This window comes from Chanos chanos, chromosome 16, assembly GCF_902362185.1.
Source record: "Chanos chanos chromosome 16, fChaCha1.1, whole genome shotgun sequence".
NCBI classification, from domain to species: domain Eukaryota; kingdom Metazoa; phylum Chordata; class Actinopteri; order Gonorynchiformes; family Chanidae; genus Chanos; species Chanos chanos.
The window spans coordinates 1,931,857-1,947,828 of NC_044510.1; the positions used below are offsets into that span (position 1 = coordinate 1,931,857).

The window sequence follows — 15,972 nt, forward strand, 5'->3', positions numbered from 1 at the left end:
CACAAATTCTCATATATTATAAACAAAGTTTGGCCTCTCAGCACATCAGCTCATCTCTGGAAATGATAGTGTCTGGAGTTGTGTCGTCTGTGGTGACATTGTGCAGAATACACTGTGGTTTGGACTAAGGCTCTACTTGTGGAAATGTGCAAAAAACACAATGTGAAGATGTTATTTCACTCTCAATGACTTGTAAACTGTTATGTACTTTATGTGTTCTGCAGGTGAACACAAACTTAATAAGGTGTTGGAGAAAAGAAAAAAATATACTCCAAACAAACAAACAAACAAACAAAAAATCATGGTGAAAACTATACCAAGTGAGTGTTCAACAGAGATGCATTTTGAATACACATCAACGGCCCGCTCAAATCTTCACACAACGGTATTCACACACACACACACCACGCAGTCACACACACACACGCACGCACACACACACACGCACCACAGTTAAGATGATCCATTTCAATTTAACTCTCTCTCTCTCTCTCATATGTATATATATACACACACACACACACACACACATATATATATGAGTGTGTGTATGTGTGTGTGTGTGTGTGTGTGTATACATATATATATATATATATATATATATATATATATATATATATATATATACATACATATGAGAGAGAGAGAGAGAGAGTGTTAAATTGAAATGGAGCATCTTAACTTATATATATATATATGAGTGTGTGTGTGTGCGTGTGTGGGAGAGAGAGATTATGATGATAATGATGTGTGATGCAGTTTCCTTTAAAATATTTAATAAAAGAAAAGTATGGTTTATTTGTTGTAGTAGAGCGGACATTTGGATTGATTGTTTTACTAAGTGAACATGAGCATATAACTTACTGGTTTATCACATATACTTTTTCCATTACATTGCTTTAATCTTTCAGTAGAGTACAAATCAGGAAGTTAAAAATTCTTCTTTCTCTTTTAAAAATCTGCTAATATTTACATGAGCTTCAAGATCCAATTTTTATGGTCACTTCCATTGTTTTGTATTTACATTAAGAAATATTTCTGGAGCACATTTCATAAGCCCTAGTGCCCAAGTCAGGCTATACACGTCCCCTGACAGAAGCTTACATCATTAGTCATTTTCTGTTTTTTTTTTTTTGTTTTTTTTTCATAGCGTTAACTCAAATGATGTCTGATCGTCTGCAAACTTAGAAGATCGGGTAACACCTTGAAATATAGCGAGGGAGCGGATATCAAATGTTAGTGATTAAATGTGTTAGTGATTAAATGTATCTGCACAATCATATTCAAAAGACATGAGGTTAATATGACAAGAATACTTAAAAAAAAAAAAACTTCCATCAGTTTATAAGAATTTACATAAACTGGCTATATAGAGTAATAAATATCCTAGAATAATATTTATCATGGAATTTGACATGTCACTCACCACCTTCTGGAACTTTCTAACACTACCTATAAACACTCAACTTAATATGTTAGTACATAGCAAAAGCATTCACAGCATGGTAGGTCTTCAAATATACGACCACACATAAATAAAACAATACAGGTCCTTTAACTATCTCTTCAAATATGTTATACTTTTAGATGTAGTGCTGGCCCATTTGTTCTGGTACTTTGGTGTACACAATCAATAGATCTGGAATATAATGATATAAAATAGAAAACATTTATTTGATTGAATAGGTAGGGCATAGACTTGCATGCAGATGTCAGTAGTCAGGATGGGGGGGGGGGGGGGGGTAGGGAGGGGGGGTGAAAGGAGGAGATTTAGTTTGTGTTAATGACATTCCTGAATGCATGCTTGTTATCTACAAAATGTCCAGAGTGATGAAATAGTGCAATGGCATTCTATATTCAGCTGTTACCGATCCTCTAAGGGGTGGGTGGGTGAGGGCATAGAACGATATATGTCATATCATATAAATGAATGAATACATATATAAATAAATATAAAATAAAACTGGACATCCCCGTTGCTAAAATGCTGAAGTTCATTTGCTTTCAACTTTCTTGCCTGTACGGCTTTTCTAACTTTTGTCTGTGCAAATTTTTCAAATTGTTCATGTAACCCCAAGCTTGGTATGGCACCAAAGACAGTAATTCTCAGTAACTGGCTATTCACGACTCAACAAGGATGTAAGTCAAGTTCATTACATTACAGTGACTAAATTCAATTCAATTCACAGACGTTTGTCTTCCTATAAATATGTTTCATGTTAACTTCATGTAATTTTGAAGTTTGGAGACAAAAAGAAAAAGAAAAATGTTTTCACTAAAGGGAACAACAGTTCAACATTGATATACATATATAAATGTAGTGAAATGCAAATGCAATGTTGAGTATTTGTGATAAAGTGAAGAATCCAAGCCTACTCGTCTCTCCTCGGTTGAGACTGGGCTTCGTTGTGCTTTCATGTACTTCAGATTCTTTGAAAAGTTTGGTAAAAATAGTTCTTGTTTTAGTTAGTTAGTTTGTTTTTGTTTTCTTTTTAAATGTTAATGCTGTAGCGAGGAACGTGCTTGAAATGCAGGCTTCAAAAGGCTGAAGATTTTGTGAATCCTGAATCCTCCTGAATCTTCCTCAGACCTCATAGGTAGATAATGCAAGGGAGAAAAAAAAAAAAAGAAAAGAAAAAAAAAAGGGGGAATCCAGAAGTAGGAATATTGTGAACATGATGTCTTTCCTGGTTAAAATGACACTTCAGTTCTCATAACATTTGTCCTTCACCTTGCTCCTGTCAGTTCAGAGATGAAAATACAATTACTCATGTAAACACATAAATATGTATGATGAGTTCGTACTTAATTTGAATACATATATTTTCTTAAACAATCATATACATGGCGTATTTACAAATAATGAAAAGGATTTACATCCTTTTTCTCTATTTTTTCAGTTAAATTCACATAGCACACGCCTTAACTGCTGGCTCCCCCCCCACCCCCCCCCAGGTAAAGAAATCTGAATAAAAGTGTATATACACTTTAGAAACGATTGTTTGTAATTACACATATAACACTTCAAAATTCAGCAAAAAAACCCCAAAACAACAACAACAACAAAAAAAACTTAAACCAAAGAAAATATCATGTTGGATTAAACTCTTCACTCAGCTCCAAGTGTCTTGCATATTTTCCAACGACTCTTACATATGATTTGGCCTCCATGTTGGCTGTTTTATTGTGTTATGTTCAGCCATGCTTTGTAATGTGTAGATGCTTTACATTTTGATAAAGATATGTTTGGACCTTAAATACAGTTGTTTTAAATAGGCGCATTCACTTTCTATTACATACTGTTACCTATGGCTCTTCAATACCACTTGCGTCTTGAGAAATAAGACCATTATAGGAATCATTGACACTTTGGATTTGTACGTGTTGTAGTCAGCCTCTGGCATGTGTTCCTGTTCACTGGAACCTACTCTCTAGCTTTATGTATAAATAGAATTTCATTGATTCAATAATATCTATTCTATCAAAAATAATTCTGTAAATCAAAAAAGTGCAGTAAGACACAATGTTTAATAGGATATACTGTAGTAGAAAATATTAATTGATCTCAAAACCATCTTTATTAGACCTTTACATTGTGTTGTGAAAATTGCAACTCAAAGAAAGTTCAAGGCTTCAGTTAGTCTGTTTGCTGAGAACCCAGAACAGGAACCAGAAAGTGAGATGTTGTTGAAATTTTAGTAAGATCTTTATAGAGCAGCTTGTGGGTTGTTTTTTCCCAGTTTGTAAGAAATGCTTTTGTGTTCTACTAAAAGTAGCTAAATGCTTTGTTAAAATTTTGGCAACAGAGTAAATTAAATTTCCAAAGTAAAAAAAAACTAAAAAAAAAAAAAAAGAAAAAGAAAAACACATCCAAACATTCCAAAATAATTAAGTAATCACTAAATAAATAAACTACTAAAAAGTACAAACAAGCACTCTGAATCAGGCACCATATGTCCAGAATCTCTCTTTTCAAAGGTATTGATAAGTTAGCCAGCAGTTAAGGTGTTCCAAGGTTTGTATGGAATTAGTCCTGACTGGAGATTTCAATATAGCAAGTCAGTCTTGCTTTCAGTTGCAAAATTAAATGGCCGAGGAATTGGAATTAAAGATTTAAAAAAAAAAAGAAAGAAAGAAAAAAGAAACAGACTTTTCTGTTGTTGTGGCGATGTATGCTTAATTGATGTAGTAGAGCCAATAAACGATATTGAAGAAGGAAAAGACGGTTGGGAAGATCATCCTCGACCACTTGTCAATAGAGTTTACGTCAGTCAAGTCGGGGATGGTGATTTTCAGCTGAGAAGCGCGCCTTCGTAGCCTGCTCTTCTTTTGAGCCACGTGACGTTCCAATGCGTTACGCCCAAAGTTGTGCCTGGCCAGTCCAGCTTTCCGATACTGCAGCGTAGTGCTGTCGTAGGCTAGCATGGTACCCCGAGGATCCCCCAGCCCCAGGGTCAGCTCAGACGCGCCCATCTCGTTCTTTATCTCCAGGGGACTCAGGAGAATGTTTTCATGAGGGTCCATCTACAAAGTTGAAAACATGGCAGATAGTTAGTAGAGATTATTTCATGTCAGGTAAATTGTTTGAGCAAATCCAGTCATAGTTTACGATATGACTGAAATTTGCTGTGCAAATATTGTAAACAGTCCTCTGTCAAAAATCATCATGTATTTTAAATATTGAGAACTGTACTACAATATTTAAGCAGAAATATTGAAATAGTTGTGCTAAACCATTTTGATTCCTTCTCATTTGGTGCTGACACAGTTAAAGTGAAGTGTGTAATCGAATCGCAAACTGATGCAAAAAATAGGATTAAGTAAGGGAAATTTTAATGTTAGATTTACAAATTCTTTTTCAGCCAGTGGCACTGTTTCTAAGACACATAAAACCACAAACACAACCTATTATTTAAAAAAGTGACTTTTACAGTACTCTAAGTTCCAAATACTTCTGACCAAGGACTAACTCTTTTAGTGGTATAGGGAATAGTGCTATTTTCCTTAAAAGAATTACATAAATCATTAGGAATCAACTAAACTAAAGCAACTGATTAACTTAACTGATCTTGGAAGTCACTTCAGATAAAAAATGGCTGCAAAATGAATAAATGTAAATGTATACACAAGATAGTTGATTTGTTAACAGTAAGTGCTTCTAAGCAGTAAGCCTTTTATGTACATTTACTTACCACTCACTCATCATGGATTTTTGTAGTAAATATCTTAAACTAAGGGGACTGTAAAAGGAAGTTTTACCTTATTTTACTCAACAATTACACACTTTAACAGACTGAACGGAGAAACTTAGACAAAACACCACAAGAATGACATTTATTCTGATGGAAATGGGTTGGGACAGACAGGGTAGAATGAATTTGCCGATGTCAACATCGTACACATGCATCTGCAACTGCTTAAAAAAAAACAAAAAAAAAAGGCTCAAAAACTTGACATCCTCTAATTCCACAAGAGGGCTCTCCTAAAATAACCTCTTGTTTAGCAATTTGAGAGTTTAAGAGATCATATCCCTGTATGGATCCAAAGACACCACTATATAACACTTATACCTCTCTCATAAACCCACTTACATCTCTATAAAAGGCTCTCATATAAGGTTTCATAGAAGAAAATGAGGCATGTTGATAACTGACTCTTCTCCTAACCCTGGCTAGAAGGCCCCTTCGGCCTCTTTAGATCCTGAAGTCTAATGGCCCATAAACTCAACAAAAATGCAATATGAATACTAAGACATAAAAGACTTGAGCAATCCCTTGTACTTTCCATTGAATCATTCAATGAACCCTGTGTCATGGGGGTAGTACTGAAAAAGCATGTTACTGTTCTAAGCTAATTTAGTACACTAGAATCTTTCAAAAGCCATTGAGATAATAAAGATTGCAAGAAAAAAAAACTTTCAGTGAAACTTTTCTAGCCTTATGATCATAAAGCAGCTACTCAGTCATAATGATGTCCACAAAAGATGCAAGTCTATTCTGCATGGGATTCATGAATAAGGAAAGAACAAAAGTGATGATGGTAAATGAACGCTGTCTGCTTTTTTTTTTTAATGAAATCCAGTCTGAGGAAAAAAAAAGAAATGGTTCAACAGTTGGGTTCTTGTGAAATGTATGTTACAGCTTTCAGTTATTAGCTGTGGAGCCAGTACCTTATTCTTTTGCTCGCCTAGTCCTATTGCTGCATCGTCCACAAAGATTGGCTCCCACATCGAGTCATGAGCGTCAATATCCCTCTGTTTCATTCTGGCATATAGAGCATCGTCTCTCTGAACTACACTTCCCATCAACCACTGCAAGCATATAAAATCAGCACCATTATGTCATTATCTGGGAAAGATAGCGCAGGTTTATTTTTACAGTGGTGTCTGTCAGAGTTGGCCATATGCCAGTGGAGTCACGTTAAATCTAGTATGGGAGCTTGAGGTAATGCTGGGACTCTGGGATTTGAGCCACAAAAAGAAAAGCACTTCCTCTTGACTTGGACTACAAACATGGTTTCACCCTGCAGAAACTCCAACTGTGACTGATTTCTTGCAGAAATAATGCATTTTGAAACAGAATTGGGCCCAGTTTACAGCAAGGAGATAAGGATTGCGCAGGGCTGCATGCTGTTGCAAACGTCAGAAAGACTATCTGGTGCTTTCTGTGGTTCCGTATTGTCCTTTTTGGACATGGGATGATCCCATTAATAAATTAACAGTCTAGTTCCCTCCTACCCTCACTAGATCTTGATGGAGTTAACTGTGGTGTAGACAATACTGATTTAAACTGGGTTTTTGAAACGTATGAAGATAGTTTGACAGGTAGGCACATCAGTGTAGTCAGAGAAAACATACACATTTCCATGAGCTCAGACAGGGAGAGTATTGAGACTGCAGCAGCTCTTCCACTCTCAAAGAGATAGACATACTAACTAATTGAAGCAATTACATAAAGGTCTTCTGGTTCAATTTCAGTTTTTTTTTTTCAGCCTGGCTCATCTGATATGCTAAATGACATACTTATTACTGCATTCACATTTAAATGCAGCATACTATTATGTTTTTATTTCAGTCACATCGTAAAATTGGCCAACACAGTATCTATCTAAACAAAATGAGAGAAAACATAATGTTGTAAATAATCTAGGTTGTGAGTGAATGGTTAGGAAACCACTGCTTAAGTGTTGGTATGTTAAACATTTAAACAGCCTAAGCATTTTATTAGGTCTGCCAAATAGTCTGTTGTAACAAAAATTCTTGTATTTTACTGTGTCTATTTTAAAATTAGTGTAAAAGTGAAAATGGGATTCTTAAAGTGTGAAATATGTGGGAATAGTTGATAATAGTAGAATGTCACAAATAAACAGAGTCACAAATAAGCTATACGACACTTTAAACACATCTTCACACCTCTGGCCCCCAACGGAAACTCCTGTGAAATTTCTCTTCGTGGGTCCCTGTAGATGTATGGATAATTTTGTATCCACAGAGGAATTTGAGAAGGAAACCAGCATATTATAGTCAACACAAAGCACAGAAGTACTGAAATGATTTATAGGACCTGAATTTAAAGTGTATAACTTTCTTTAGCTCTGTGAAATCATATAGCTCCAGAGTTAATATAAATTGTACATAGCAGTATTAAAAAATGATTTGTTGGTCATGGATTTGCTTTTGAGTGCTTTTCTGTCAATGCCCCTCTCCTAGACTGGAAATGTCAAAGTCCTGTCCCCAAAACTTCACAACTTTGAATGGTTTCCACAGTCACCTGCAAAAAAAGTGATATTCATATGTACATATTTTTTTTATCTATGGTTCACACGACAGAAATCTTATGAGGGACTTCTCACTGGACTGACGTTGGCCTTATAAAGACTATTCTACATGAAGGAGGTGCAGGGGCAGATGTAGAACTAAGTATTGATGCAATCTCATATAATATTTAACCACCTATCTGCATTTACTTTTCTTTTACACGTGTTTATATCTACAGTGTGTAGTTCTCTTTTTGTTCGTTTACAAAAAAAAAAATGGGTTTGACAGAGCCTTCAGGGTTAGTCTGTTGGTTGCCATAGAGTTTTGATCACACATTGAAAGCGCAGTGAGTTTATGAGAACAGACTGGACAAAACAGTTAAAACAGTGACTCACAATACAAGAGAAGACTTCAAGCATCTATGGCCACTGGACATTTTTAACACATCTGTTTAACATTATGAATAAAATGCAACAGATTTCACTTTATTAAGACACTGGCCTCCTGTAAGCATATTTGTATATATTCCTATGCATATATATATATATATATATATATATATATATATATATATGCGTGTGCGATATTGCAAAAAATGATCTCGATATTCTCTGGGATTTTGGCGATAACAATAAGTAGATGGTTTGGTTTTTGCAAAATGAGTGACATACTCAATAATGTCAACTTGCACATTGTTAAAACAACAATTAGTATCAACAAGATAGATTATACATATCACACACCCCTAACACATATATATGTGTGTGTGTGTGTGTGTGTGTGTGTGTGTGTGTGTGTGTGTGTTGTAATTAAAATAATAATACAATAGTTTTTCATGAACAGAGAATGCACAGTATCTGCCGCTAATTGAACTGAATTTAACTTACAGATACGGTGGATGGCTGAGGGTGTAAACTGTACCTTGTTTGGATCCATTCTTATTTTCTCATTGTTGGCGGTGGCTGCTTTCTCAGCTGCTTTTTTCTGGCGCTGGGGTCCTCTGCCGAAGAAGATGTAATTGACCAGGGCGTACTCCAGCAGGGCCAGGAAGACGAAGACAAAGCAGCCCATCAGATACATGTCAATGGCTTTGACGTAGGGGATCTTTGGTAAAGTCTCCCGCAAGTGTGTATTGATGGTGGTCATGGTCAGGACAGTGGTGATTCCTGAAAGACAGAGAGAGAGAGAGAGAGAGAGAGAGAAAGAGAGAGAGAGAGAGAGAGAGAGAGTGAGAGAAAAGCTTGTTAGAGAGGAACTGTGACACAGAGAAGTTCTCAATTGGCCCTAACTTAGTTATACAAATTAAATGAAAGTCTTGGAATGTTGTTAAATCTCTCTCTCTCTTGCTTTCTCTCTATCTCCTTCTCTCTTTCTCTGATTACTCCTAGCTCAGCAGTGCTTTTATGACTTCTAAGTTTACATCTGTCACTGTTTTCTCAGTTTCTAAAATGCATGGCTTAACTCCTAACTTGTAGGCACAGCTTCATGAGAATGCCCAGCAGGTCAATTATAAAAAGTATTAAGCCATAAATCTTTAATACTCAGTATGTCGATGACTGTAGAGCATAATCCATGTGTTCAAATGTCAGTGTCATGAGTATCAGTGCCCCAATTGGAAGTTCACTTATATTTTCTCTTGCTGTTTTTATTACTTTAGCCTTATTGACCTATTAAGTTTAGGTCAAGCCACAGAAGGAATTTGATGGCATGTCCCAAATAGGGTGCTTAGAGTGAGCAGATGAAAAGGTCACGCTGTGAGATGACACACATTTTGGTCACGTGGACCTAAAGAAAAAACAAAAAGAAAACCTGTGTACTGTTCTTTGTTGTCTTTTTAAATTAAGTCTGTGTACATGTATGTATGTATGTATGTATGTGTGTGTGTGTGTGTGTGTGCGTGTGTGTGTGTGTGTGGCGCGTGTATAAGTGTATGTCTGTAATCTGTATATTGGGAGATTTTAGACTGAATCACACGTCTCAGTTTCTAGGCTGATCTGACTGAATCACGTATGACTGCTGTGCTCAGGTCTTTAAACACAAAAGACGTCTCCACTCCTCTTGCCTGTGCTCCCACATGTATTCCACAATGGACGCCTTAATCACTTAAGCAAGACACAGCACTACACATCAACATAGGGTGTTTGGCCCCCACCCCACCCCCAACGCGCTCCAACTTAACACGTCCCCCATCTGCTTTTCATTAAATCCATCCTAAGCAAAGCCTTTGGATAAATGAATACAGGTCAGGCTGCAATCAGTGAGAGTGCTTTTCTATAGTGAGAATCATGGTAGCTGACTGTGCGTTGTTTCCTCTTTTTTACTAGAGCCTCCCACCCCCCACCCCCTGCGCCACCCTCCTCTCCCCTCCCCCTGGGGCTTGACTTACGTAATCAAGGATGACAGGGAAATATAAATAAATAAATAAATAACCAAACAAATGAAGAGTCGTCCCAAGATGGGTGCAGAATGCCAGAATCCCTCAAATCAGAACAAAATCGCTACTCTCATTCATCAATCCACTGTCTCAAGCCAGCTACATGTTACAGTTTTCATAAATCATCTCTAGATTTATACATCTTTTTCCCTTATTATACATTCATAGCTAAAATCTATTTACACTCAAAAAGCTACACACTCTTTACTTGACTGGCATTTGAGTAAATAATCGTAAAAGCATTCTCACTTACATTTACATTAAAAACTTGAATGTTTTGTATTTTTTAAACATTGGAATAACGCATCACTACTGAACGACCATAGATATTCCTTCAACATATATCACTCGCTGTGTGTTGAAGTTTTCTGAAATATGTCTCTGTTCATCAACTCTTGTCAGTTTGTTCCAAGGCACAACACTTCAAACTGATTTTAAAGCAAATCAAGGTTACTCGGACGTACCCAAGGCCACCCTGGCCGCCGAAGCGTCATAGTTGATCCAGAAGGACACCCAGGATAGAATGGTGATCAAAATGGAGGGCATGTAAGTCTGCAGGATGAAATATCCTATGTTCCTCTTCAGTTTGAAGCTAAGGGAGAGCCGGGGGTAGGAACCTGAGGAGAGAGGATCCATAAAAGTTCTCTGATACCTTCTCAGATACCTTTAAGTCTAAAGGAGGTCACTCTAAAAAATCTCTGAATTGAGCTCTACTGCATCACCAACAAACTTAATGTAGCTGAATAAGAACCTGAGGAATGGCTCACTAATACTGGCTATTAAATAATGAGACTAATGATGTAATTCAGTTGTAATGATTGATTAATAACAGTTTGACAACAGTAATAATAACGGTTTAATAACAGTGTCTTTATCGATGGAGACCATTTCTGCAATCGTTGTGATGCTGAGCCTTCACCATCCTCTCGACCTTCACAAAATCTCTTGTGCCACGTGAACACACGTGCGTGTGACATGCATCCTTCCCCATAAACTTCAGTTAGCATACGAAAATATTCAGTAGCCATTTGTTCAATTTCGCCAAAAATCACAAATTGATGCACTGCTCAATTTTTGAACTGACCGTTCTTACGACACGTCTACTTCAAGCAATGCGTTAACAGCAAACTGAAGACATGAGTGGACTGAAACTTTCAGGGGTTGTTTATGTTTATTCAGGGGACAATGTATACCATGTTGTTCACACATGTGTGCTGTGGTTCGACTTACATAAGCCTGGTCTCGTTATTGAATCGCCACACCTCGTACGATGTTTCAAAGTCATCATAAAGGACAAGATACAGAACTACTAAGACATCAAACAAGTAGATTTTTACTTTGTTTCAAATTAATTTACTCAAACAGAACTTCATATTCCTGGATTAAGATTAAGGCATTTGAGAATCAGATTCAGATGGCTTGGGTTAGTACGGTAGCCATTCTTGCAGGAGGATAACTGCTGGGAAAAAAAAAAAAAGAAAAAATCTCCCTTGGAGTGCATTAGCGCATGCTTCATCGCAAATGTATGCACGGAAGAGTCGGGGAGAATGCCATGTTGATTTTGGCTCTCTGAGCAAATAGTACTGTGAACATCCAGAGTGACGAGAGTGTTTCTCATGGACTAATGCTGTAGCATCACCACTCTCCTCCCAGATCAATGATGCAGAAGCTCTTCCTCACATTTAAATGGAAATGAGGTGTCGGCTTACCGCTGTACTTTGTAAGCATTCTGCACTTTGTCTGGGCTACATTTGGAACAAATAATGCTTAAAGTTTTGTGCTTTTATCTTACTTAGTACCTACATGAGATGGAAGTAAGAGAGAGAGAGAGAGAGAGAGAGAAGGAATACAGTGGGGGGGGGGGGGGGGGGGGGGGGGGGGGGTGAGAACGGTTCCTAAGAGCTTCGTGTTAAGAGGGGTCACTGCTGTAGAAGACCCGACACGCGGAGAGCAGAGAAGGAGGAGGAATATGTAAAGAAGGAGATATGGTCATGGATTGCCTCCAGCATAAGTGGGTTGTTTGCAAGCTCCTCAGAGGTTTACAGTTAGTTAGGCTTCAATTTCAGCCTCACAAGCAGAATAAGGGCAAGTGTCTATATGGTCCTGCATCACAGTGAAGGCTCACAGAAAGAATTCTTAGATTTTCAACAGAGATGTTTCTTATTATCATATTTCTACATGGCAGGAACTTCTGGATGAGTTTGACTATTCCATTTAAATCCTTCGACACGGTTTAAAAAAAAAAAACGATTGAACAATTTTTCACACGTTAAATTAAAAAAAAAAAAAAGTCACCTCCGTTCTTCAAAAAGAAACTGTTGTAAAGCAAAGAAAGAAGGGGAAATCATTTCCCACTGGCAATGTTCTTCACATCTTATAAGTCAAGTCAAGTCAAGTCAAGCTTTGTCAGTCTAAGGATGGGATACTAGACCAGATTCCCCAAAGCGATTTACTCAAAGTCCATAACAATCCACTTCTCTGTCACTTCATTCTCTGGGTATTATATAAAAACATTAAGCTCGTGATTTTTACCCATTACACTCACAATACATAACACAACCATTTGGCAGTTCTAGGTTTAGATGTCCTTGTCGTAATGTGGTCTCCATTTAAGGGAGAGGGGGAAAAAAAAAACAAAAACAAAAGAAAACAAACAGAACAAGCAGTTTCCTTAAACCACACCGCTACAACTTATACTCCTGTCTACTTGCATGACAAATTCATGAATATGAAAATGTAGTTGATAAATAAATCATCAAGTCAAACAACATTTGGATGAATTAGTTATGAGCGTACTGTTTTTTTGTGTGTGTGTGTGTGTGTGTGTGTGTGTAAGGGTGCACCCCTCCTTCCTCTGGGGCCAAAGTCAGTTTTGTTGAGATTGAGGATTCCATGAGCAGTCTGGATGTGGTAACCCTGAGAATCAAAGCCCTGCTCCTTCAGCGTGCTAACATGGAAACCGTATGCAAGCGCCTGCTTAGCGGTGAAGAATCTACAAAGCCCCTATGTACGCTCAAGGAAGCCACGGACTTTCTAATGAGGTCGTATATGTAACAGCTCAATAAATTTGAGCTTTGAGAACAAGCTCTCCACCATTCACATCCTGCTACGCAAATGAACACAGTAAGAAAAAAAAAAGAGACTCCTCTATAATTAGTTTCCACTGGCTTTATTCCTACGTCTGTCAGTGCTGGTGATTATTCGGAGAGTACACTGGAAAGGAACTATGGGAATGACTCTTGGTTACATTGGAATGGGGGATTTGAATGATTCCCTGGTTATGGTAGTCCTGTAGTCTTTTTTTTTTTACCTGTTGAGAAGACCACGTTTTTAGAGATGAGTTTGTAGTCGACGATAGAGAACTGAGGCAGTTCTATTCTCTCCACTCCAGTGACAGCATGGTCACCCCCTCGCCAGTAAAACTCAATGTCATCAGTGGTATAGCCGTCTGAAGAAAACACACACAGAAAGACACAGAGAGAGAGAGAGAGAGAGAGAGAGAGAGAAATGCCATTAATCCATGCAAATACACCTTACACTCACACACACACACACACACACACATTTATATATATATATATATATATATATATACACAAACACACACACATACACATATAGAAGCAAAAATCAATATGCAATATACAAATCAATATCTGTGTTTCCATATGTATGTTCTTGTGCCTGTGTGTGGGTGTACGGAAGGGAAAGAAAACAAGGGTTAAAGAAAACAAAAGAAAGAAAGAAAAATACCAAACAACATGCTAAACACCAGTCATTTAGTTCATACGGTTTACTCCGCCATACGGTTTACTCCGCCAACAATTCACTTGCGTTTCAGAAAAAAAAAAAAAAAGTAATCAAAGAAAAGATGTCCTCACTTGGCAGGCTTTGCAGTTGCATGGACTTAGATAACCGTTTGACTTTTGTCACCAGGGGAAGCAGAGTAAATACGTCATCAAGAGATCATCTGAAGACACACTTAAGTTTCTGCTGCATTACCCAGTTAACGCAAAAACTACTTTCCCCATCCATTATTCATGTGTCTGAATTATGTATGGCACACAAAGACGGCAAGAATGATAAATTATGAAGACAAAATTAAGTTCAAAGTTAATTATGTTCTAAACATATTTTTGAGGAGAAAGGGACCATAGAACACTCAGCCAACTTTGAAATGGAGTTTCTTAAATGTCTAAGACAACAGCTTTGAGAAACAAAAAAAAAAAAAAACACATCTAAAAAGCAGTTCTTGTTCCATTCTTACGTTCTTGGTAAGTGAATGCTCAGATGATAATGTTAGATTAACTGCTGTACAGTGAATTTGTTATTTTTGAAACTGAAAAAGCAGATGGAACTAGAAAAGGCCCTGGGTCAAACTCATTGTCATCAGAATCACGAAGCGCTGCACCATTGACTCTGGTTGCGGAAAAGAAGTTGCATAAATATTCAAATAAAACAAGAGTTATTTTGTCTGCCTCACTGCTCTCTGTGTTCAGAGCAGGCAGCCTCCCCTGTCCTCTCTCCTCTCCTCTCCCCTCTACTCTCTTCTCCTCTCCTCTCTGTGCCCTGGCCATAAATGATTGAGATCCATCTTAGAGACTAGTGGAAAAGGAACCGATTGGCCAGCAGACCATGAACCCCCCCCCCCCCCCCCCCCCCCCCATTGTTACTTGTTATCTCTCTCTCTCTCTCTCTCTCTCTCTCTCTCTTTCTCTCACTCTCTCACTCTTCCTCTCTCTCTCATTCTACCTTGCATAATCTACTGCTAGCCTTCCATGCAGTCATCACGTCCGAGGGGCTGAGTTTGCATGAGTCTGTGTGTATGCATGCGTAGTGTAATCGATTGGAGAGGGGGGGCAGGGGCAACCCCAGCTCCACTGAGCCACTTCAGTGAGGCATGGTTGGGAGTAAGGGAGTACGTATGTGGTATATTTTTGGAGATAAACCTTCTGGTCATGAATTGGTGCGTATTTTCGTGCGGGTTACAGAGATACATATGGGTGAACTTGAGTCAAAAGACTCTTACCATGGTCTATACTTTTAGCCATTCTCTTTCTCTCTTTCTCTGTCTCTCTCTCTCTCTCTCTCTCTCTCTCTCTCTGTGTGTGTCTCTCTCTCACACACACACAAGCACACACTGATTAGAACAAATAAGCAAGCATTTCCATCTAATTACAACTAATCCCAACTGATTACCATTTGTGATATCATAATTCCAACTCCACTATAAGTTGTTTAACTATTCAGACTGGTTTGTAAAAAAGAAGAAGAAGAAGAAGAAGAAGAAATGAAAAGGAGGAAAGACAACAACACTGTCTCTTTTTTCTCCTACACATTGTCAAAATGTTCTCAGAGGACCGGTCACATGTCGACTATGACAAACACATATGCTCCAACGACAACCCCCCATCCAAAAAAAAAAAGAAAAAAAGCTGTTTTTGTGTACGTGTACTTTACAGTTAGCTGGCAATTGCAAGATTTGGCCTTCACATGGTTGGTTGGGCTTTTCAGACCCACTTAACTCCATTGTTTCTACGTCATTGAGTCTGACTTTGCAAATTAGCCTTCTTGTCAGCCCTATTACATCATGGCATTTGGCTTGAATGGTTCCCGAGGAGACCACGTGCACATGAACTCAAGGCTAAGGGAAATGAGGGGGGGGGGGGGGTGTTTCTCAACCAGTTGTGTGTCTCATAGCTAGCGGGAGGTTGCAGAAACAATCCTGAAGTCAAGCAATGTTCCTGGATGACTCACATTTGAACTTCATGTGAGAGAGATA

General features: G+C 37.9%; 1 protein-coding gene across 2 annotated transcripts in view; it reads right to left on the reverse strand.

Moving 5' to 3' along the window:
- Positions 1-4,176: 4,176 nt before the first annotated feature.
- gabrb2b (gamma-aminobutyric acid type A receptor subunit beta2b) overlaps positions 4,177-15,972 on the reverse strand; it is a 59,642-nt gene continuing 47,846 nt past the window's right edge. Inside the window, exons 6-10 of one of the 2 annotated variants that reach the window (XM_030793419.1) lie at positions 13,501-13,638; positions 10,655-10,807; positions 8,678-8,922; positions 6,170-6,310; positions 4,177-4,524 (exon numbers count right to left, since the gene is read on the reverse strand). In XM_030793419.1, coding sequence (XP_030649279.1) covers positions 4,177-4,524; positions 6,170-6,310; positions 8,678-8,922; positions 10,655-10,807; positions 13,501-13,638 — 1,025 coding nt within the window. The remainder of the gene's footprint in view (positions 4,525-6,169; positions 6,311-8,677; positions 8,923-10,654; positions 10,808-13,500; positions 13,639-15,972) is intronic. The other variant, XM_030793420.1, reaches the window with a different exon arrangement.